This window comes from Gloeophyllum trabeum, assembly GCF_000344685.1.
Source record: "Gloeophyllum trabeum ATCC 11539 unplaced genomic scaffold GLOTRscaffold_00005, whole genome shotgun sequence".
Taxonomy (NCBI): Eukaryota; Fungi; Basidiomycota; class Agaricomycetes; order Gloeophyllales; family Gloeophyllaceae; genus Gloeophyllum; species Gloeophyllum trabeum.
In genome coordinates, this window is record NW_006920414.1 from 1756605 (window position 1) to 1778008 (window position 21404).

At 53.2% G+C, this 21404-nt stretch overlaps 8 protein-coding genes across 8 annotated transcripts; 2 read left to right on the plus strand and 6 right to left on the minus strand.

Annotated features, from left to right (window-relative positions):
- Positions 1–2499: 2499 nt before the first annotated feature.
- GLOTRDRAFT_93009 (uncharacterized protein) lies at positions 2500–3533 on the minus strand (the record flags this gene model as incomplete). The annotated part of the gene is made up of 5 exons (XM_007867119.1): positions 2500–2800; positions 2844–2856; positions 3089–3151; positions 3289–3361; positions 3390–3533. 5 exons carry the CDS (start codon positions 3531–3533, stop codon positions 2500–2502), a joined length of 594 nt encoding a protein of 197 aa, XP_007865310.1.
- A 244-nt stretch (positions 3534–3777) lies between these two features.
- On the plus strand, positions 3778–5093 carry GLOTRDRAFT_93010 (uncharacterized protein; the record flags this gene model as incomplete). Its single annotated transcript, XM_007867120.1, has 4 exons — positions 3778–3827; positions 4050–4164; positions 4535–4600; positions 4818–5093. The coding sequence occupies 4 exons, from the start codon at positions 3778–3780 to the stop codon at positions 5091–5093; spliced, it is 507 nt and encodes a 168-aa protein (XP_007865311.1).
- A 1475-nt stretch (positions 5094–6568) lies between these two features.
- On the plus strand, positions 6569–6776 carry GLOTRDRAFT_39420 (uncharacterized protein; the record flags this gene model as incomplete). Its single annotated transcript, XM_007866581.1, has 2 exons — positions 6569–6637; positions 6690–6776. The coding sequence occupies 2 exons, from the start codon at positions 6569–6571 to the stop codon at positions 6774–6776; spliced, it is 156 nt and encodes a 51-aa protein (XP_007864772.1).
- Positions 6777–7251: 475 nt separating this feature from the next.
- On the minus strand, positions 7252–9094 carry GLOTRDRAFT_59949 (RNA polymerase II-associated protein). The gene is made up of 7 exons (XM_007867121.1): positions 9014–9094; positions 8730–8959; positions 8472–8667; positions 8193–8421; positions 7984–8139; positions 7723–7926; positions 7252–7668 (listed from the first exon to the last, which is right to left on the minus strand). The coding sequence occupies exons 1-7, from the start codon at positions 9028–9030 to the stop codon at positions 7432–7434; spliced, it is 1269 nt and encodes a 422-aa protein (XP_007865312.1). The 5' UTR covers positions 9031–9094; the 3' UTR covers positions 7252–7431.
- Positions 9095–11161: 2067 nt separating this feature from the next.
- Positions 11162–13039, minus strand: GLOTRDRAFT_59954 (NAD P-binding protein). The gene is made up of 8 exons (XM_007867122.1): positions 12951–13039; positions 12659–12881; positions 12565–12605; positions 12345–12505; positions 12121–12284; positions 11657–12059; positions 11479–11596; positions 11162–11414 (listed from the first exon to the last, which is right to left on the minus strand). The coding sequence occupies exons 1-8, from the start codon at positions 12987–12989 to the stop codon at positions 11370–11372; spliced, it is 1194 nt and encodes a 397-aa protein (XP_007865313.1). The 5' UTR covers positions 12990–13039; the 3' UTR covers positions 11162–11369.
- Positions 13040–13377: 338 nt separating this feature from the next.
- Positions 13378–14995, minus strand: GLOTRDRAFT_138291 (CRAL/TRIO domain-containing protein). The gene is made up of 7 exons (XM_007867123.1): positions 14683–14995; positions 14477–14625; positions 14259–14417; positions 14142–14201; positions 14009–14085; positions 13853–13950; positions 13378–13800 (listed from the first exon to the last, which is right to left on the minus strand). The coding sequence occupies exons 1-7, from the start codon at positions 14956–14958 to the stop codon at positions 13603–13605; spliced, it is 1017 nt and encodes a 338-aa protein (XP_007865314.1). The 5' UTR covers positions 14959–14995; the 3' UTR covers positions 13378–13602.
- Positions 14996–15128: 133 nt separating this feature from the next.
- GLOTRDRAFT_59959 (TPT-domain-containing protein) lies at positions 15129–16892 on the minus strand. Its single transcript, XM_007867124.1, has 2 exons — positions 16545–16892; positions 15129–16488 (listed from the first exon to the last, which is right to left on the minus strand). The coding sequence occupies exons 1-2, from the start codon at positions 16809–16811 to the stop codon at positions 15388–15390; spliced, it is 1368 nt and encodes a 455-aa protein (XP_007865315.1). The 5' UTR covers positions 16812–16892; the 3' UTR covers positions 15129–15387.
- Positions 16893–17523: 631 nt separating this feature from the next.
- GLOTRDRAFT_115794 (uncharacterized protein) lies at positions 17524–19578 on the minus strand. The gene is made up of 2 exons (XM_007867125.1): positions 17961–19578; positions 17524–17890 (listed from the first exon to the last, which is right to left on the minus strand). Exons 1-2 carry the CDS (start codon positions 19538–19540, stop codon positions 17716–17718), a joined length of 1755 nt encoding a protein of 584 aa, XP_007865316.1. The 5' UTR covers positions 19541–19578; the 3' UTR covers positions 17524–17715.
- Positions 19579–21404: the final 1826 nt, after the last annotated feature.

Sequence of the window (21404 nt, forward strand, 5' to 3'; positions counted from 1 at the left end):
GAACCCGTGGGAAGTGAGTACTCGGGGCGGACTGGCTGATATGGAGAAGGAATAGGACTCGGGTTGAACCAATAGAAATCCCTCAATGGATCGGTGACGTTTACCCAGTTCCTTCAACGCTTACCTGCTAATGTTAATCAGCAGATTGCAACAGTATCGACCAGGACCTGCTGCTTGATCTTTCCATTCGAGATATCTATTCATGACATGATACTGACGTCGTTTATAATAGTCGCCATACTCTGGCCGTTATTCGTTGGCGGATCGATAGACGAAGGTCATATGCAGTCGGAATATCTCGGAGGATCGCACGGTTATGAACTTAACGAGCTCCAACCACGCAATGGCGACCGACGAGTCGCCCCTCGCGGCTCTCCTCATTCGTCGCGTTCGCGGACGCGTTCTCCGGTGCTTCCTCGCATCCGAATCATGCTGATGTCCCCATACCTGTCCCCGCCTCGCAGATGAGGAAGGCGGCTACGTGCTCTCGAACAGACATTCGCGACTACGGCTTTGTATACAGGACCTCCTGAGTCGATTCCGGTTCGGTAACCCAATGTATCACCAATCAAGGTAAGCATACTCAGGATTGCTGCGGCCCTGCCAATCCGCGCGAAGACTGCGATCGGCTCGCACTCGCTCCTTCTCGCGAGCCTGACGCTGCAGAGAAATCTGGAATATCTTACGCCGCGTATTATCGATGGAGAAGGGCTATCGATTGCACACCGCACAAGATACTGCACTTACATTGCAATCTGCGTGGAATGCAACGGGGCATAAAAGGCAGTATGTGACACACCTTGCTAGATGACTAAATATAACTGGAATCTCACTGGTAAATCAGGGTGTGAGCACAATGCTCAAGGACAAAAAATGAAGGTCATGTTGGAACGGTAACAGTCAAACAATGCCAGTATTCAAACAACAGTTTTTCTGAGTGATGTTATATCCCCTTACGAGTACAAGTTGATACAAAACAAACAAGTCCAAGCAAAAACCATACAGACATTTGGTGACTACTCCACTCAGATTCTATTCGCCACAAGCTACGCATGATCAATTGATCGTGCAGAGTCGAGAGGCGAAAGGAATAGGAGGATCCCCCGACAACACAAGCCGCTAGTGCAGTAGCAAGGTCATCAAACCCCCGAGTTGCAAGCAGAGCTCGAGGAGCAAGGGCGGCAAAAATTAGATAACCAAAAATGAGGGCGGTGCCCTCATAATAGTGGTTAAACTATTAAGAACAGATACTACACTTGATCTAAGCCAAAAGGCCAGAGTGGTAAGGAATCAAGACTGCTGGAGGTGCACTTATATAACGGCGAACCTGCGCACGGACCCCTCTGCTTGGTTGAAGAGACTTCGACGAACGCGAAGTCAAATTAAAGGAGGCCTGAATCCGGCCAGATCCGAGTCAACCTGTGCGACCACGTGTGCAGTGATAGATGGGATGAATTTGATGTCGAATTTGAAGGGTCTCCATACAACGTGATGTATGTAACGACCATGAGATTCGGTGAATGCAGCAGTATCCTGAATCCAGAGTACGTATGCGTGCGGGAAGATTCATATCACAGCTCCAGAGAGTGCTTGTAGGCAATTGTCCCCTCTCCACAGACTTCCATTGACCTTTCACAAAAGCTCGAATAGTACGCACCGATCATGCTCAACCAAATCCTATGCTGACGATACCCTTGCTATACTCACCAGCTGAACGGTATGCAAGGCGGGGCAATATTACACAAGATGCCCGGCACGATGTTCATATTCTAAACTGGGGCAATAGGTGGGCATGTACCAGATGGGCGCAAGACATTCCGCCGGTTGCTTTTCATGCCCGAGGAGACTCAGCAAATATTAGCTCAAACGCGCAGGGTGCGATGATCTGACCCTTCATTGTCGTGTGGGCCAGGTAATGCAGGTCGTGCCTCCGTACGGCCAATGATCGAATCCTAGTTCGAATATTGTCAACACTTTATTGATCTAGGACATCCGTTAGTTCTCGACGTCGACCAGCACGCGATACTCAACGCTCACCACCGAGGAGCTCGACGGGTCCTTTACGTTCACGGGAGAAGCACAATCTCAACTTCAGCGTGGGGCACTAGTCGCGTAACTCGCTATAATACAAATTCTTATACTGCATCCGCTCCGGACTTCCTCTCCAAATCGTTTCATTAAACCTGCCTTTGGCAAGCCATCCAACCCGACGTGCAAGTAGGTGGACAGGATGTCCTCCGGCGGGGTCTTTCAGGTATTCCTATGGCTCGCTCACGACCTGTCGGACGTCGCCGCTGATTTATTACTGTTAGCAAGCATTAATGGATTCCTGCGCATACTCCCTTGCTCAATCATTCTATTGCTGGCAGCTTGCGTGTACTTGCCATATCCACATTCATACCTGCAGTCTGCCAGCAGGCGAGCGCACGGCGTGTGAGTTGATGTCATTACATGCATAAATGGAATGGTACCAATGATTCGCGGGCTATCTCTTCCCCATCAGAGGATCGTGCTCCAGCACATCGCTACTACTCTCGAACCCGTAATGCAGCAAGCCTTCTTGAGGATAATCACGGTCATCGTTACGATGAACTTCGTGTGGCTTTGTAGTTCCAACAGCATTGCATCGCGAGTGCCTGGCTGTTGTAGCAGGAGCAGTTCTACTGTGCCAGCCCTAATTTGGGATGCGAGGAGGAATCCAGGCTTCCCACCCGCTCGAACCGAGTTAATCTTATCGCCCCGCGTTGGACGACTACCCTTGGTAATCTGCTTCTCGCTCGGACCCTTTCCTTCCCCGGACCTGCGACCACGTTACACCCTTGATTTGTTCTCAAGGCGATCACCAGACTTTAATGCCTAAATCATAGGTGGCGGCATAGTCAGTCGTTCATCGTCCTAATTCTCTTCCGGAGCCTGGAGGTGTTCACAATCTTGTCAGCTTCGGGTCTGGGCCTGAATGCATAGCCGAGGATTTACGGCACCACTCTTCTGTACCACCGTGCTTTGCGCATTCGGAGGTCGTGCATACTTTTTCATGGCAGGACGCGCAATTTGACCAAAGATAGCCCAGCTTGTCCCTCGAACTTACTCGCGGCTGGAGCATGGTGGAGGGTAGAGCGGTTGACAGATGAAAAGGAATCGATAGCGGGCTCTGAAACCGGTAAGTCGTTCATGAGACGATCGAAAAGTACGAAGGCATACCTCTATGTTGTACGCGACACATGTAGGGCAGGAAAGGAACACATTCCATGTCGTTTCCGTCAGAAGCAGTACTTCGTCGATACTCACGAGAATCCTCCTGGAACCAAGCGGTGGGGTAGAGCGTTCTCTGCCACGACTGCAGATACACACGGCGGGTCGCCTGCAGTGTCTTGTGCATCATCACTTACGAAGCTGAGGAAAGGGAAGTAGAGGGCGAGGGCAGCCGACAGGATGTACGCATAGACAAGAACAGCCGAGCAGATAAAATTCTTGACCCATCTGGACGACATCGCGACGTTTGGGACGACCACTCGGTCGCCGGCGACCCACATGCAGACGAGAAATATGGGCCTTCTGTATTACAGCGTCCGAGACTAGGTGAGGATACCGGTAGCCACACCGTCGCCTACCTTCTGTATATTTACGGAGCCGCACCGAGGCTCAAGTATAAGAGTCTGATCACGAGCTAGCCGTTCGAAATCCCCCAGACGGCATCAAAGACCCACTCGAGGAAGAGCGCCTTTGCAATATTTATCGAGTCGCGTTTACGCTCCGTGCCATGCTCTTCGGCCCAACATGGCTACGGGGCTTGCACTAGGGCGGCCTTCAGTCTATCGAGCCCTGTGGTGGGCTGACGAATAAGTGTTCAATATTCAAATATTGGAATGCAAAATGAAGTTTATGATTCGCATCGCGATAGGTCAGATTTGAGAGATGACTTCGACTCCAAATGAAAACTTACACCACAGAGTCGGTCACCGCAATAGTATGTACACACGCCAGGCTAAAATAGCAGAGCTGGTACCGTCAACCCCTGGCCCGATATAGCGGTAGCAAACTCTTGCCAGTGTAGCCTCGTTGAACGTTCTTTCCGGTTATCGGGTGCTTAAACGCTATCACCTTTCCATCAAGGGACATCCTCCTCAATTAGATCCAGATTACGGATGCACCGCGGCTGTCAGGGTAAATGCCACTTGTTTCAAGTAGGCTGGGACCTCTGGAGGCTCAGCACGCACGAGCGCAGCCAGGACTCTACATGTGTGACTGGCAGCACGGCCCGTCTGTCGAGCCTTGCACACAAGAATTCCTAGATAAAGCCGGATTTGGGAACGACTGAGGGAACATATGACGTTACGTCGTGTGACCCTTGCTTTGCAATTCCCCCTGGATGGTGCCAATCCAAACCTTTCTGTCTTCTGGAAGTATCCAAATTTGAGCCGAATCCTTCCGAATCGACGTTGAAACGCCAGAGGATAGACGCCGTGAAAGAGCGTGACACCCAAGCCTCATAACAGTGCGAAGGCCAGCAAACGTGGACCTGGGTGAAATATAGATCACAACATACCCAGGATCGATTGAGCGGGATGACGGTGGTTCTGGTGCCTTCAAGGATCTCCGTGTGAGTCTAGATGAACAAAGTTGTCTGTTAGTATTAGGGCGTCTGACTCACGGGCACGTGCACCCAACTCTTCGCCGACGAACGACTATTCAACGGAAGTGTGTCAGTCGGTGTGCTTGAGGAGGAACCGTACCATGTGAAAATACTACAATCTCGGCCGCGGACTGTGACACAAGGTGACGGACTACAGGCAGATCGTGAGGATCCCTCTATATAGTACTCCAGTGCGGGCTGCGTCGCCATTGCATGCATCGCAGACAAAAATCAGCAAGGACTGGGTGATAGAGGCCCGCACACCCAGTCATCCTCCTCATTCAAGGCAGATGGTCGCGATCAAGTCAGAAGTCAACGGAATTCGCGAAGTGCGCTGCAAGTCAAGGTCAAACACACCGAGAGTCACTTGACACAGTATGCCTTGAGGTCGCTGTGGGTCCTTCACGAGGGCCAGCTATATGTTGCTGCGTCTCTTCATACTACGTTCATGCCAGACTAGGACTGCAAGCAAAGACTTGAACTTCATCCGGGTACAACTGACATGTTCAGCCAGAAAAGGAGTGCCATCCAAATAAATTTGGCTCGCTGATGCCATGTGCATATCCACGGCTTGGGAGATATGGAGTGGTGGGGAGACCGTCATCCGAGATATTAATAGCGTCCGACGGCATATGTACAAGGGCAGGCAGACAGCCAGGTAATCTGTCTTGGATAATAGGACTACGCCGTAAGAGGTGCAAACCAGACGGCGCAAGTGCAGATCCTCAGGATCGATATCAAGAAAGCCAAGAGAGAGTCGGGGCGTAGGAGATGCTGCGCGGCGGGGTGACGCATTTCTGTTCGGTTGCTTTAACGTATCTAGGGCGATATGGATGAAGAGTGTTCATCGATCGAACTAAATTGTTCAGCGAAGATATATGCGACGCAAACGGAGGTTAGTCTGGGTCAAACCAATCAAGAGGAATAGATGGACATCGGAAAGACAAGTCAGGGTGGCGAAGTCAGCTGACGCCAGCAGATGAGTGTGACTCTGAGCGGCCAACAAACGTTTCCTCGATCTTTGACAGGCCTCGGAACGAAGGGGCGTTGGGCGCCACGCAACTCGCGTGAAGTCATGTCAGTTATGCAGACATGATGCTCGGTCAGTACAGCTTAAGTCCGTAAGAAGGCGGCACACGACGATAAAGCGCCCGAGACTACTCACAGTACTGTCGCCGATATCGTGATCACCTAGAAAGAGTTGATCCCTCGTCAAATGGTAATCATTGCAATCGTCAATCAGGCGCCAGAATGACGGTGTCATGACCGGACCGACGTACCGGGAAGGCAGCCATTTGCATCTATCCTCTAGACATAGGTGCGATTTCACCCTTCTCGTATCTTTTGTGCCCGGCAGGGCCAAGATTGCCTTGCTGGGATTCGATGGAATGATTTGTGAAGGGTTGGACATCCCGATTATTTTTCCGGAGATTTGATAGACGAATGTGGCTTGCATTCCCAAAGGTCGGCGGCTCTACCGGACGAAATGGCCTTGCTACCAAGGCCATCCGCGCGGGATCGGGACGTATGGAGCCAGGTGCATTGCGGGACCACACCTTTCTCGATCACAGGGAAACCATGATGAATCAAACGCTGTTTTCACCACCGGCTGAACTGCCATTACAGCATCTAGATAGAAATTACCAGCACGATTCCATCGCTGCAGTCGTCCTGTTCATTAGAGCAGACATTAGCAAGGAAAGAAAATAGACCATCTTTCTCAAGGAACCAGCCACGTTACCTTCGGGAGTTACACTTGGTCTATCCATGATGCAGTCTGAAAGGCTATATAAGAGGTGCATGGACGGGAGCAGCCTCAGCAGTGGGACAAAAACCCTCTTCAGGGTCTGCCTCTTCTTCTATCGCCCTCGAGAATCCGTCGTAAGTCGGTCCTCTGCAGTCGATGTGCTCAAATGATCCAAGGCGGCCCCGCAGATGTGCTACAAGATCATTCAGTACGTTGAATACAGGTGTTCGCACCAATATCCAACCAGGGAGCAGATAGTATGTTTTCTGCCGACTGTTTTCATCAGGCGAGGGATCAACTCCAGGACAGGTCGACTGCAACAGTCGCAACTGTCGGCTGAGCAGTCTGCATAGGTCGGACGCACACGACTGCCCTTCAATTTGTCGACAGGAGTGAGTTTTGGGTGGCTGCGCCCTTCTGTATCTTGTTACTGATCACTCGCGTAGACTATTCGAAGATCAACATCTCGTCATGGACGAGGTACGCGGGCCATGCGATAGATGCAGAGGCAGGCCGAACGGGGCTTGAAGATATGATGAACCCGGAAACAGAGGATCTGTAGATAGCCCATGGTTCATATAATGCAGACTCATGCACACTGACTCCGATAAGGGCGAGCGGAACGTACCAAGTGCACAGGCTACAGTTCCCTCTATTGACAATTCAGACTGCGTCTGCGAGAGTGACATTCAGGCAGCAATGGGCACGCGTTTGTACGCATTCTTGTCACGTGGTGCCTACGTCTACGCTGGGGTTGTATCAGAATAGAACTGCTAATAACGAACGGACCATGAGCAAGGGATTCGGGAGGTAAGGTTTCATACACTTACGAGTACTAGGACGCGTCTGAAGCCCACGCTGCAGGGTGTGTCTGTAGCCTTCCCGATGCACAGTCCGTACCCGCACAGACGCCGAAATGAAAATCGCCCGCTACATTACACACCTTTCACTGCAAAGTTGTCAGAAGTCACAAGGGGGATTGGCTACACATGTGCCACTATGTACGTAGTCATGAGGAAATAAGAGCAGACGAGCTACGAGAGTGGGAGCGCTACGGAATGCCCGTGATATCTATCGACTCTCCTTCTGCATGCGACGAGGGAAGTCCTGCAGGATCTACCATGGTGTCGTCCACCTCACCTTCAGCGTCGGCGTCCCCTCTCGGCAGGAGATACATAGGGTCCATGACTTCTGCCATAGTCTCATCTCGCTCGTCTTCCTCCTCCTTACTCATGGGGACGTGAGACACCTTGACGACATGCCACTTGTCCAGGTACGCCTCGTGTATCTGTTCACATGCAGCCGTGAGTAGTGTACCCATGATAGAACTCTAGCGCATTACATTTTGTCTCTTCTTCTTCAGTATCATTTTCCGTTCGATATTTTTGTAGTATGCGCCCTTCGCTCTTCGCCCCAGTTTCGACTCGCCATCGTCATCAGGAGGTACTTGAGTGTCTCCCTCGTCGATGACAAGGAGAAATTCATTAGGCACTTCTTGCTCAACCTTGACTACCTCATAGTCGCGCACGAAGTGGAATGCAGTTGGCTAGCAGCACCACCATTAATCCTTGACTGTCGTGGGTCATCTGTTTAGTGCGCTTACCTCCTCTTCTTCAATCACAGTGCCATAGCGCTCGTTCCTGGCCCGAGTAAACTCGATCGCAGAGTCATCGTCTTTAGTAAGGTAATAAGCTAAAAAGTGGTCTCCATCGGACTCCATAGGTCTGAGGATAGCACAGTTTAGACGAGGGTCATCCACCTAAAGTGATAATCAGAACTAGCATATGTCCCACTGAAACGTTCTGTACTCACGTCTACAGGTCGCTCTCCAGGTCGCTCAGAGAAGCGGAACAAGTCATATGCATTAGCCCAAATATCCGCATCCGGGAGTATCTCATACGAATCGACAGCGGTCACGTTGGGCTTGTTCGGATGGCGAAGCTTAGTGAGGTCGAATGCCTCATTCGATGACATGAACGACGCTTCGATATCTCGTATTTGTGCCGCCCGAGAGATATCAATCGGGGCATCAGGGAGTTTCCTACAAAGAACGTCAACCGCAAGCACCTAGTGAAGATGACTGTTTCGTACGCTTCTTGAGACAAGGAAGCTTTGGAAACCCCTTCACGACTCAGATATTCAGTTTTCCGCAACCATGTTACATGCGCGGCGTGTGGTGTCGAAGGCATAGAAGAGCTGGTTGGCATTGATGTTGCATTGGGGTCACCCAGCAAGAATTGGTCTTCAGGGTCTAATTGAGGTCGATGCTTCGGATCGGGGTTTAACTCTGCATGTTAGGTATCGCTCATGTCTGTCGCATTTATTTAGAGCATTCAGTGGCTAGCTTACCTGAGTCATCGACTCCTTCTTCCCAAAGACAAGCAAACTTCGCGAGATCAAGCGGCATGCCGCACTCAGCGTCAACTATCATGGGCAGAGGGGTATAGTCGGCCACAGCATTAATAAACTCAGGTTTTGTATATCGCATTGGATTCGTTGATATCTGAAGCAATTTGGGCGGACATGGCGGAGCAGGGAGGGGGTTGGAATAGCGGACGCGGACCAAAAGATCAAGTTTACTGCCATGGCGGAGATTTGAGTCAACAAGTACAGTAATTCGGCAACTGACTTACCTTTTCTTAACGCTCATCGTTGTTACAGCTTACTCTGGTCGTGATAGATGGCGAGCAGTGTCGTGTCTTGGTCGTGTCCGACGCCCAAGACAGCAGGTGGCTGGAAGTTGGAACTGATCGTAAGCCATACACGATCGTGAGAATTAGAACAAACAATCACCCGATCCGGTAACTGTGGCGGGCGGGCAAGTCCAATAGTGGCATTCTCGAGATATCTCCATAGGCTTACAGCTGTTTTCCGAACCTAAGGCACAGCGTGACTTTTGCATGCCAGATGGGGTCCCAGCAAAGAAATCTGTAGCGCCTTGGGCTCTGCATCATCTGTCAGGCCCATATATGATTCTTACATTGCATGCAATATGCTAGCTATCTTATGCCCCCAGCATACATCCAGTGCAGTATATGACTCCAGAGTGCCTATGCAAGTCTAAGAGAATCACTTCTTGGGAGAGTAACCGGCTTCCCATTCCATTGCAGCTTGACGCACAGGTCCGGTGATTTTTGACATATTTTTGATATACTTTGGAACATTTGTGCTGTGTATGAGGGCCATACCATGTCTCTTCCTGTTTAATAGCCTGAATACTGACTTATTAGTGCATGCCCAGCACTCCTGCTGTAGGCAGTATTTCTGCATCAGATTTCACTGTTCTTTCAATGTCATACTTTTTCTCTGTGTTGGGAACCCATATATGCAAGTTTCTAGCACTCACTGGGTACAATACCCATATCGAGTCACTGAGAAAGTGTGAAAGGAACTGGACAAACGTCAAATTTTGTTCATAGTGTTGCCTTGCAAAACAAATCGAAATTCAATGAACAGTGCTGAACAAAGATCATATTCTGTGTCACAATCAGATTTTGCACACTCAAAAGTAGTATTATTCTACTTCGTTTCACTGACTGTGCAATGGACAATCATGAAAAAAGTTTGACCTTTGACCGGTTATTTTCAAAGTTTTGTGCATGCTCAATATGGGTGATGTACCCAGTGACTATCAGAGCCCGCGGGGGGTGCTACAGATTTATCTTTTATCTTGCTGGAACCACATTTGGCATGTGAAAACTCACACCGCGCCTTACGTTCGGAAAACAGCTGTAAAAGGTACTACAGTACTACTACTAGTACGCATATTAGGACACAAGTCAATTGTAGAGTACAGACATTGTGCATTCTATGTCCTATCACTATGCCGAAACTTCTGCGAGTTGGTTAGGGCTAGCGGCACCGACGGGCAAACCTCCATACACTCCATAGAGGACACAAGGTTTAATAAGCTCCGATTTCAAGACGCGACAGTGCACCACGTTCCCCGAAGTTTCTCAGTTGCGAGTACCAATGCGCGGGACTCTCATGACTTTCGTTTACTTGCGGTAAGCCCCTCGACCTAAATGCTATAGCTAGGGATGCGCGCTCGCGGCAAGTTGCTCGCGACGTGTAGGCGCCACACCAAGCCACGCTTCGGGACAACTTGTCGACAAGTTACAACCGCCCGAAGAGCTACATCTCTCCTTTCCGAGTTTTTTTTTGCAATAAAGAGACATACTCATACTATTACCTCTGTATCCTTTATGACCAATAGTGAGAAAGCCTTGCAGTCTCTGTGTGCCCCTCAGCCACAGTCAAGCCACATTGCGTAGAATTTGCTCTCATGTTTGTCCCGGACTTCAGCCCTACAAATTGAATGCTCGCTTCGCTCGCAATAATTGTTGGGTGTCAACAGGACAGCTATGCCCACCGGAATAGAGCCATTTTAGTACACAATAATTTGAATAAAGATAGAAAACATGTTGAGAAGGATGCCACCTCCAAGCATAGCATAGAGCAAGAGGTACGTCGCCGGAGAGCTTGACGTGCGAAGAATTCGCATAGCACGATTCAGAAGGTCAGGGTCGACCCTATTTTCAGGAGACGCAGCATGTAATCACTCGCGCTTCAGCCGCCGACATCGAACTTACCGTGTAGCTCCGAGGAGGCCCATAAATATGCAGTATGTTAAGATATAGAACGGTGAAATAGCGGGCCATGTCCGGGCCTTCAAGCTTTGACACTGCCGCGTGGATATCCAACAAAAGGGAACGCACCTCGCGACGACGGACTCTGACAACCATCAGGTTGGCGTATTGATCTTTATATAGCGTAAACAGCGCGAAGTCACCAAACCTTGTGCGCGTAAATCCCGTTTGACTTCTAACTTGACTTTGGGGTTCGAGCTAGAACTGCCCGCACGGGGTTGTAAATGAAGGGACGAACACCCGTGCCCACATGGTCTCATCACAGGACTGTCGACATTCAATCTACCCCTTCTCCCAGCTGGTGGCTGGATTGGCTAGTAGCCATCTAAGGGACCCCATATCAACTCAGTACGAAAGAAGATACGGGCCTGGGACCAAGCCCAGTCTTACAAGTACAAGCACGTCAGCTCTTCTTGAATGGGCCAATTATCTTACGAGAGAAGGCCCACCTTCGAATATATCTTCTCGATCCATTCCATATTAGCAATTGAGTCTTCCGCGCTAATCCAATGCTGCGGTGTCCGACCTTTGAGCTTGTCAATGAAAGCCTCGAGTTGATATCTATATCTGGATCACAAAAAGTTTGAGCAGGCGAACCGGTGCAACATCAATGCAGTCATAGCATACGTAGTCCACCAATCTTCTCCCTTCCCGTTCTTTGGTTTGTACGCCTTTTCCGTACGGGCGATCCTACCGCTGCCCTTCCTTTTGCTCACAGTGATGTAATGGTAAGCCCATGATCCGGGATAGTTGAACAGTTTGATTTCTCCTCCTTCGCACTGCACATGAGCTGCTACTTCCGGCCAGCGCGGAAGGATACTGAACGGGCCCCAGCCCGTGAGACCAAGGGAGCACATGATAGCGCCGGACATAGAGTTCGGGAAGGCGAGATGGGCCGTTGTAGTATCATCTACAAGAGAAGCCTCAGAGGATGAAGGCGGTGTTTTGAATACGTGAGCGAGTGCTGTCGCGTCTTGCACATCGGTCGGATCCACTCCTGAGAGGAACCGGATGCAGTTCAATGTATAACCTATATTTTCTGGATGAGTATGTCTTGAGTCGACTTAGACAACAATGGCAAATACACCCACAGCCCATGTCCATCAATGCTCCTCCGCCGAGGGAGTAATCGAACCTAATATCGCCCTCTTTCACGAAGCCCCTCGGGACGGCCAATGTGGCCGAAAGGCTCGTAACGCTGCCCAATTCGCCGCTGTCGATGATCTCCTTGACGCGCTGTGTGGCAGGGTGGAAGCTAAAGCAAGCGATAGTAAGGCCTGGACTGCAAACGACTGTACGAGTTATTCAGACCTACCGATAATGAAAAGCCTCCAGGAGGACAAGATTTTTCTTCTCCGCCAATTCAAACATCTTCCGCGTCTCCTCCGCCGTGTTCGCGCTGGGCTTCTCCAGCAAGACGTGCTTGCCAGCTGCCAGAGCCTTCATCGTCCATTCATAATGGAGTCCATTGGGAAGCTACGCCGCAGAGCTGTCAGATCGCGTACTGCGGCAGAGCAGGCTCGGAGGAGCATTACCGGGTTGTATATCGCATCGAGCTCGGGATCATCGATCAATTCTACGCACCCAAGTCACGACCCGGGCTCGTGCCGCACGGAAACTAGTGCTCACCTTGGTACCCATTGGACCCGCCATAGGCCTTCGGTATGCCGTGCTTCTTCGCGAACGCCTCAGCCCGCGTCTTGTCCCGCGCTGCCACTGCAAGCACGACAGCTTCGGGGTGGCATTTCGCTGGATCGACGAGCGCGATCGGGGCTATCTTCGCAGCACCCAGTATGCCGAATTTGATGGGAGGTGAGTCCGGCGAGGGATCGACGTTCGGAGGATTCAGTGCCTGGCCAGAGGTCCAGACAGACCGCGCTGAGCTCCATAGCTCATTCCAGTCAAATAGCTGTCCATTTACCTTGTATATACGAGCGACGGTGCTCACAACGGGAACCATCGTGGCTGCTCGGAAGAAGAGGGTGCGTTCTCGCGAATCCTTAGTCTCGTTCCCAGACATTATAGAGAGGATCGACTGGGGACGAGACTAGCGAATCCTGAGCTTATTTAGGTCTGGAACTGCGGCGACACTATCATCGCATTCCCATACCGCTCACTAACCTACCGTTACTTGTATCGAATAGAACAGGTTAGAGCGGGATGGAATCTCGACTGGTCTGTGACTCCGTGGCAACTTGCAAGGCAAGGTCGATCATGGACAAGCGCCCTTGCGAATTCTGTCGTACGAAGTTCGAATCCACATCCGGCAAGTCGATGCTCAAAACAGATGATAGGGGGTCGGAGGGGTCGTGTGCGTGTCCTGCGTCTGGAATCCTTTGCGGACTACACGATTATGATGAATGAGCGTGCCGTATGATTGAACAGAGTAGATCTTGGAATAGTACAATGTGCGGACTCAGGTTGGCAGAACATGATTAGAAACGAAAAAGCAAAGAAAAGGAAAGGGTATTACGAGCCACGTCAAGTCCCTCCGACCGACCTAAGGTATAGGAAACCGAAAGAAAACAAACGATCCTAGAATACAGTCCCCCTACCCTGCACCCACATACCACCTAGAAGTCGGGTGCCTCCCCCCCGTACTTCTTCGGCAGCTCCTTGGCGTCAATATGCGGGAGCAACGCCTTGCCGATAGCGTTTGGCCCGCTGCCGACGACGCTCATCTTCGCGAGCGTGTTCGCGCTCATGAGCGGCTTGAACAGCCAGAAGATCCACGTCATCAGGCTCGGCACGTTTACGAAGAACTTCTTGTACTATCCGAGGCGGCATTAGAGTGGCTGGCAGACGAACAAAGTGAAAACTTACCAGAAGCTCCGGGTAGTGGCTGCCAAAGATGTTCGTGGCCTCGGACGCAGCGTTCTTCGAGTTGGCGTCGCGGCTTCGCAGGCCCACGCCTTCGTAGTCTGAGATGCACTCAGTCAGAGAAGCTCAGTTCTATTCAATATGGGACGTAAACTGTACCGTGGATCTGGAGAGTCTGATCAATGTTCTCAAAGTCGAGCAGCATGACGGCCTTCTCCATGAACTGCACCCGCCACCTGCCGTCCCGTTATGAATACCTTTGGAGTAGAGACGGAAATAGAACATGATATACCGAATGAATCGCTGGACGTCTGAGAAGACCTCCTTCGTATTTCCACCGTAGACATTGTACCTAGATCATACGCGGTTGATGCTCGCGACTATTAGATGAAAAACGAGTAAGACTTACACCACCGGACGACCCTCCTTGTCTTTGCCGTAAATATGGCCGACTCTCCCGAATATCTTGTCGTCGAACTCTTCCTTCATGACGTCCTCAATCTTGAAGCTCTCGCGCCACCTCAGGGTGTTGACCAGCATCTCTCGTGCCTCCGAGACATTCAAGTTCCTGGGTCATGCATTTGGGTGAGTGCCTACTAGGGCGGGGTTTAACAGCACACTGCATACCGAGCTCTGAGGAACTTCATGAGTACGACGCTCTCCTTCGCGCTCTTGACGCCATTGGGATTCAACTCGACGCCCCACAAAGTTATCGGTGTCAACCTGACATCGTGTTTCTCCGGGTACGCGTCCGCCAGAATCTCCGGCAATTGTTTCTATCTCCACCATGAGCCCTCCCTGTCGCAGTTCCACGGCCAACCGAACGCGCTCACCCTGAACTCCTTCAAAGCCGCCCACTCTTGCTCCGTGAACTGCTTCGTCAACGCATTCTGCGGCTCGGGCTCCTCAGGCTCGGCGGGCTTCTCAGTCGGCTGGGGCGCAGGCGGCTCGGGCTGGGGGTCCTTCACGGCCACCGTGTGCAGCGCCGAATCCGTCGGCGCAGCTGCAGCACCCGGCTCTGGGTCGGCAGCCGTCTTCGTCGTCACCGGCTGGTCCGTCGTCGCAGGCGCCAACGGCGAGTCTGTCGTGGCGGGGACTAGTGATACCATTGAGGTTCGCTGGCTGTATGCGCGAGTCAGAGTGCACGTTGAAATAGGCTGGCGACGCGCAGCCCTGAGTTATGTTATGGATCCACGCAGAAGCATCACACCCGAGTCTGGCCGTTTACGTTATCTGATAAGATGCGGCCTTCCAATGTCCCTCATAACAACTTTAATATCGAGTATGCAACGAATATGTATAGGGTATGCTACGATCCGCAAACCAAGAAGTATGTACACTGCATCAGACGAAATACAAAATAATAATTTCAAGTAATAATCAATCGTGCAAGTCCCGGGTTCTAAGATAATGCACTCGCAAGGACGGATGTTCTGGTTTGTCGCCGATGTGCTTGCAGACGCTGTAGATATAGATACTCTATACTTCGTCCGAAAGAGGGACAGGGGAGGGGTCCAATATGTACAACAGGCCATAACTTACTGCACAGAGATCTGATGCTGGTGCGTGAACCCACCGCCGAGCGGTGGACTCCGCGGTGGCGAGTCGAGCGAGGGCGGTGGCGAGGGATACGAGTCGGTCGGCGACGGCAGGTTGAGCCCCGCGATGTACTTCGACGCCTGCGACTGCGTCATCCGGCTCGGGTCGATTTTGAGTGGCGGGCGGTGGGCGGGCGGGAGGTGCAGGTGCTCGTGATGCGACAGCTGGCCTGCTGAAGGCGCAAAGCCGGTTATCCTGGCGGACGCAGGTTCCTCCGCCTCTTGCTGGTGATGGGGCGGGGCCGCGGCCATCGTCCGGGCCCTGCTCCTGCCGTACGGCACAGGCGGAGCGGTCGTCAGCGCCTCGAGCTCGCTTCCCTTTTCTTCCTGTATGCTCGTCGGGAGCTGCAAGTCCCTCGCAGCTTCGACTCTCCGCATCTTATTCTCGCCCTTCTCGACAGAGCCCTTCGCATTGTTGTACATCCACAGCCCCAGGAACGTGAGGATGATACCCATTCCCTGGATGGGATGCACCGACTGGTTGAACCACACGATCGCGATGCAGATCACGACCACCCGCTTGATCAAGGACGCAATGGAGTACGTCACCGGCGACGTCGACGACAAAATAATGAACGCAATGATATTCTGCGCAAAGTGCACCGTGCCGTTCATGAAGAAGGAATACGTCACCGAGTGCGGCGCCGTGTGTCCTTTGCTCGGGTGGCCAGCATACACCTGGCCACCGTGCTCCTGGTCCAGCGCCATCAGCGCCGGCAGGTCCGTCCACAGCCATATCGGAATCATGAGGAGGAACGCCATCCCCGACGAGTACAGCAGCAGGTTCAGCTTATCCAGCTTATGCGATGTCTGGGACGACCCGGACGGCATGATTTTCTTGAAGAAGATATTCGACGAGACAAAGACCAGAGCGGACCCGAAAGCACAGAGGAGGCCGACCCAGTTCGACGCGGATACGTCGAAGGAGCAGGCGAGCATCACGCCTATCGTGAGCGGCACGAGAGAAATGTACGTCTGCGGCGAATAGCTCACTCCAAACAAGAGCGCATACGCAGCAACCGTGAAAAGAGGCGACAGCGCCTGCACCAGAAAACTCTCAGCAACCATTCCATACCAATGCACGGACGCGCTCGCACCTTTATCGTATGGGTCGTGCTAACCGGTATCCGCGAAATCGCCATACTCGAGAACATATGCCCGCCGACCTGGAACATCCCCATCGGCAGCGTATTCCGCAAAATCTCCCTGCTCGGCCGGCGCAGCCTCGTGAACCTCACCACGGGGCTCATAAACAGCAGACAATACCCCGCGACGAACCCGAACTGCACGAGCGTGAGCGTGACGGGGTAGCGGAACTGGTTCAGGATCGTCTTGCCCGTGTTCGACGACATCGCGGAGGACATGTACCACAGGCAGCAGAGCAGCACGAAGCGGATGGTGGTTGCGGACGGCAGAGCGAGCGGCACCCGCGCCGTCGGGCCCCCTGCCTGCGTGAGCGTCCCCCGCCGCCGCGCAGTCGAGAGCGGCAGCGGCAGGGTATCGCTCGAAGGCAGATACCGCTCGACCGACTCCTTCAAATCCGCTAGCACGCCCGAGTGCTTTTTGTCGTCCGACCACGACCGGGTGTGCATAGCGGGCGTCCACTGCTGATTAGGATTAGCGTGCGTTGTGTGGTGGAGGGGCTGCTGGGCCGGCCAGCTCCCCGCATTATATCGTTGCGTATCGTTATACAAGCCCTCTGCGCCCGATAGCTGTTGGGTCGCTGTGTATCCGTGGCCGTTCATCGCTGAAAAGATAAATGTATGTCGTTCTGCGGTTTGCTCAGCATACACCCCAACAACATAGAACACCTTCATACCGTTCTATCGCATGAAACAAGCCTAGCCAGCGCTGCTCGCAGTGCGGTGGGGAATCTTGAAAGGTCAGCTCGAGACTGGAGTCGAGGGGTACTGCCTCATTCGGCTACGATTGTGCCCTATTGTGCCTTGTCAATGATGGACACAGCGAATTCCCACGGACCACACCGGAACTGGACTGGAGCCTTGCCACATCATGATTCATGACGCTTCACGCTCAGCCTGAACGTCCCCCGGGGCCGGACCGTCGTATGATTCACTTGAACACAGGCTGTATGATTGTGATACAATAAATCATGCGTATGGTAACTTTGTGTACGAGCAATGCGGAAACCGAACATGGAATGGGGAGGGGTGATGCAACTTCGTGTATGCGATACAACAAACAACAGGTTGAACAGAGACTTGCTAGTTGATGAGACGATGCAGTGAGGAATCATGGTACGAGCGTTCAATCATCCACGCTACTTGCACTCCCAATCGTAATGGCATGCTCATGCTTCGCAGGGTCATAACCATCCGCCCAGCTGGGAATATTCCTCCGCCCCCTCACCCCGCTCCGTATTGCGTGCGGGTTCGAGTACGCAGGCGGCGGCGGCGCGCTCGGTCTCCTCAACGACGGGTTACTATTCAACGTAACACACCACAAGTCAGCATCACCCCGCACCTGATGACAGTACTCAAGAATCAACGCACTTGGCTGTCAACGTCGGCCCCAGCGCCAGATTCGCAAAGTTGCTCGGGAACAACGGGTGCCCAGGTCCTCTCTCCCTCAACACATCAAACGGCACGTCCGCGCTCCCAGTGCTATAATGGCTCCCCACACTCGCCCTCCGCCCAAACCGCGGACTACTAAACACGCTCCCGCCGTCGTTTAGTGGCGGCAAGTTCGGACTGGGCGACTGCACGGCGAACGAGAACGGGGAGCGCGAGACAGGGCCGATTGCGTTGGGCGACGAGGGCGAGGTGACGATCCGCAGGCCCTGGCAGATCTCTTTTGGCTTCGGAATCAGCTCCGCGGAGTCGTTCGTCTCTGATTCCTCTTCCTGGATTTCTTGCAAGCCGCCTGCGGGATCCTGTGAATTGAGGGGAGGGGTAGTTGGTACGACAATAGGCTCGATTGTGATCTCCGGGGACTCTTCAGGATCCATTCCTTCAATCTGTGCGACCTCGGCCGCTGCCCGATCCTCCGCAACACGGCTCTCGAATGGAGAAGGCAGGTTGGCCGGGGAAATGTCCGCATTGTGATCCGAAAAGGCGTCTTCCAAGGCTTTCGCCCCATCCTCTTCGTCGCCGTCCGCGTCCAAGTCCGCAGGGACGCCTAGCGCACCCTTCAGCCTCTCCCAAATCAGCTCCGAATGCGACGCCACGCAACGGCGTGCCTTCTTCACCCAGACCTCATCCGGGGCAACATCTCTATCCACATGCTTCAGCCAGTACGCCAGCTGTGTGAAATCCCAGTTCGCCGGGTCCCCAGAAACGTCGACGGGCCCCGCCGGCCCCGACTCCTCAGAAACCGACTTGTCCGACCCCCGAGGCTGCAGGAGGGGCGAGTCCGGGGGCCCGCGCTTGTCCCCGGGGAACATCTGCTGGAGGAGGGCCCATAGCTTGGCGGTGGGGTAGGTGGACAGGAGCGCGGAGACTTCCGAGGGGCGCTCGAGGAAGGGCAGGTAGACGTCATCGGGGAGGGGCGTAAACTGGGCCGGCTGGACGAGCTTCTCGGGGCTGTGGGACGCGTAGGGCGAGCCGGGGGACGGGCGCGGGGACGGCATGTACGACGGGCTTGAGCTGGCGCGCGCCATGTCGACGAGCTCCTCCGGCGAGAGCCTGTGGTGCGAGAGGGACCCGCTGCGCGAGTGGCTGCGCACGGGCGAGTGCGGGCGGGAGGTCGTCGGGCTGCCCGGTCTGGGGGTGGGCCCGCCAAAGCTCGCGGACGCGAAGCTGAGCCGCCCCCCGCCCCTGCCGTCCGCGGACCCGATGGAGCCCGCGCTCCCCTGGCGGCGGTGGAGTCTGCGGTGATGGTGCGGCGAGCCTGGGCGCGGCGGCTCTTCGAGGTTGACGGTCGGGTTCGTGACGCGTACGATGGTGAGTCTGCTGGAGGAATTGCGCTCGGGGTTGTAGTTGGCCTCGGAGTGCTGCCCCCAGGGATCGGCGGCGGCGACGGAGCCTCGGCGGGCGGAGAGACGGCGGTTGAGCGTGTTTGGGCTGAGGAGGGGGCTGCGGGACGGGGAGAATGACGGCGCGGACGCTGAGGCGGACAGCAGCGGCGAGGCCATCGTCGTGGAGAACAGCGGAGGCGAGGCGAGGGGCAGCGGTCAAGGCTTTAGGTGTTTCCGGAATCAGCGATAAGTGCTTTAAAGGCTTGATCGAAATGTAGCCATGTAAACGATGACATAATTAGGGCCCCCACGGGACGCCCCTTCCGTCACGTCACAGGTCTAGAATCTGGAACTTTCCGGCCGTCACGCCTGCGCCCATTCATTCGTTGTCCGTCTCGAATCGACCGTGCCTTGCCCTGGACTTTCTCTCTCTCAAAGTGGGCTCCTGATTTTTCATAAATATCCTCTCAGAAACAGAGAGAAGGCATGGAGGCGATCGCACGTTCCACTGATGATTGGAACATCACTGCGTCGCCGTCTGCGGTGGTAGAGTTTACGTCCCGGCGACACATCGATGACAGTCCGGAAAATATCGAGGCCTGATCCGACTCTGTCTCGACGCAGCTGATCCAAATAAAATATTCACTGATCCCTACAGAAAGAGCAGTCGGAATCCTCCGCCAACTCTCCCCGTCTAAAAATTTGCTTGCACCATCTGAGCGCATCTGGTGTCGCTGATCGTCGTGCCTTCCACGGATGCGGAGGCATTCCTGCACAGGTTGGGGCGCGAAGAATTCGAAGCAGCAGAGAACCCGGCGGCCCGTGGGGCTCCGCAGCGCCAGGCCGGCTCAGAGTCCTACAGTCGACTCTGTCTTAACCCATACCTGTCATAACCCATAACCTGTAATAACCCATAGGTTTTTGGCTTCCACCAACATGGTAGATAGTAAAAACCCATAAGTCTGCTGTATCCCATAACCCATAGCTTTTTGGAGGGTCATAACCCATAAAACAACCTATATTGGGAAGGTACAGGTCTCCTTCCCACGAGAATCTGGACCATCTGGACCCTTATTTTTTGGTTCTCGTGGTATTTCAGAAGATAACCCATACCAGACTCAAGATTCCGTATCTAAACGTTGTCATAAACGACGTCCGGCCTATACCGGATAGGCTGTCTGTCACGCTTACTAGGTAGTCACACAATGTCACACGTTCTGGTAACCCATAGTCTGCAGAAACCCATAACTTTTGGGTTCCACGACCCGTTATGGGTTAAGACAGAGTCGACTGTACACAGACAGCTCAGTGGCGCCGGAGAAGCACTTGTGTGCCGGAAAAGCCATTGGAATAGGATCTGAGGGGGGTGGCCTCAACTCGCTGCGTCCCCTCGAAGAAGTCCGTAGTTTGCAGAACTTATGGATCCACGATGATATAAGTAATCAGTCACCCTCCGCACACTCGAGTCCCTCAGGTGAGACCAGGCGTGCCTCTAATAATCTGCCATCAGTCTCACCTCTGTCCTCCAAAAATGTTTATAACCGAACAGTTCCATACCGCCGGAGATGGCATGTAGGCGCTGAGAAGACAAGTACTGTACATAGCGAACTCGCGATAATTTTGGTTAGAAGGCGCGGGGTTTAACCTTCGAGTTGCACACACACAATCAACCATGTGCCCTTCCCACTCCAGATGGATGTAGTCCAGAACCATCACGTCCCTCAAGTATGTTTGTTCCAAGTCTCCTTCCCCTTGGAGCCCCATCTTCGGTACCCACCCCGAATCTTATCATAGGCACGTCCGAGTCCAAACCCGTTTATGCTTAGTCTGAGCATCAATATTGACACGATCGTGCTGCCGCGAACGACGTAGTACTGTATTGGTCTCCTGGGGTGCGGCTCCGCGGTGTATTCTTTGCCCATCCCCGACATCTGCCAACTGGCCTTGGACCGCGCTATGCCTTTCCTAGCCATCGTACCGTGGGTCCACGGCTACGCTCAAAGGATCACGAACCACCGGCTCACTGAAGCGGCGAGGCGCA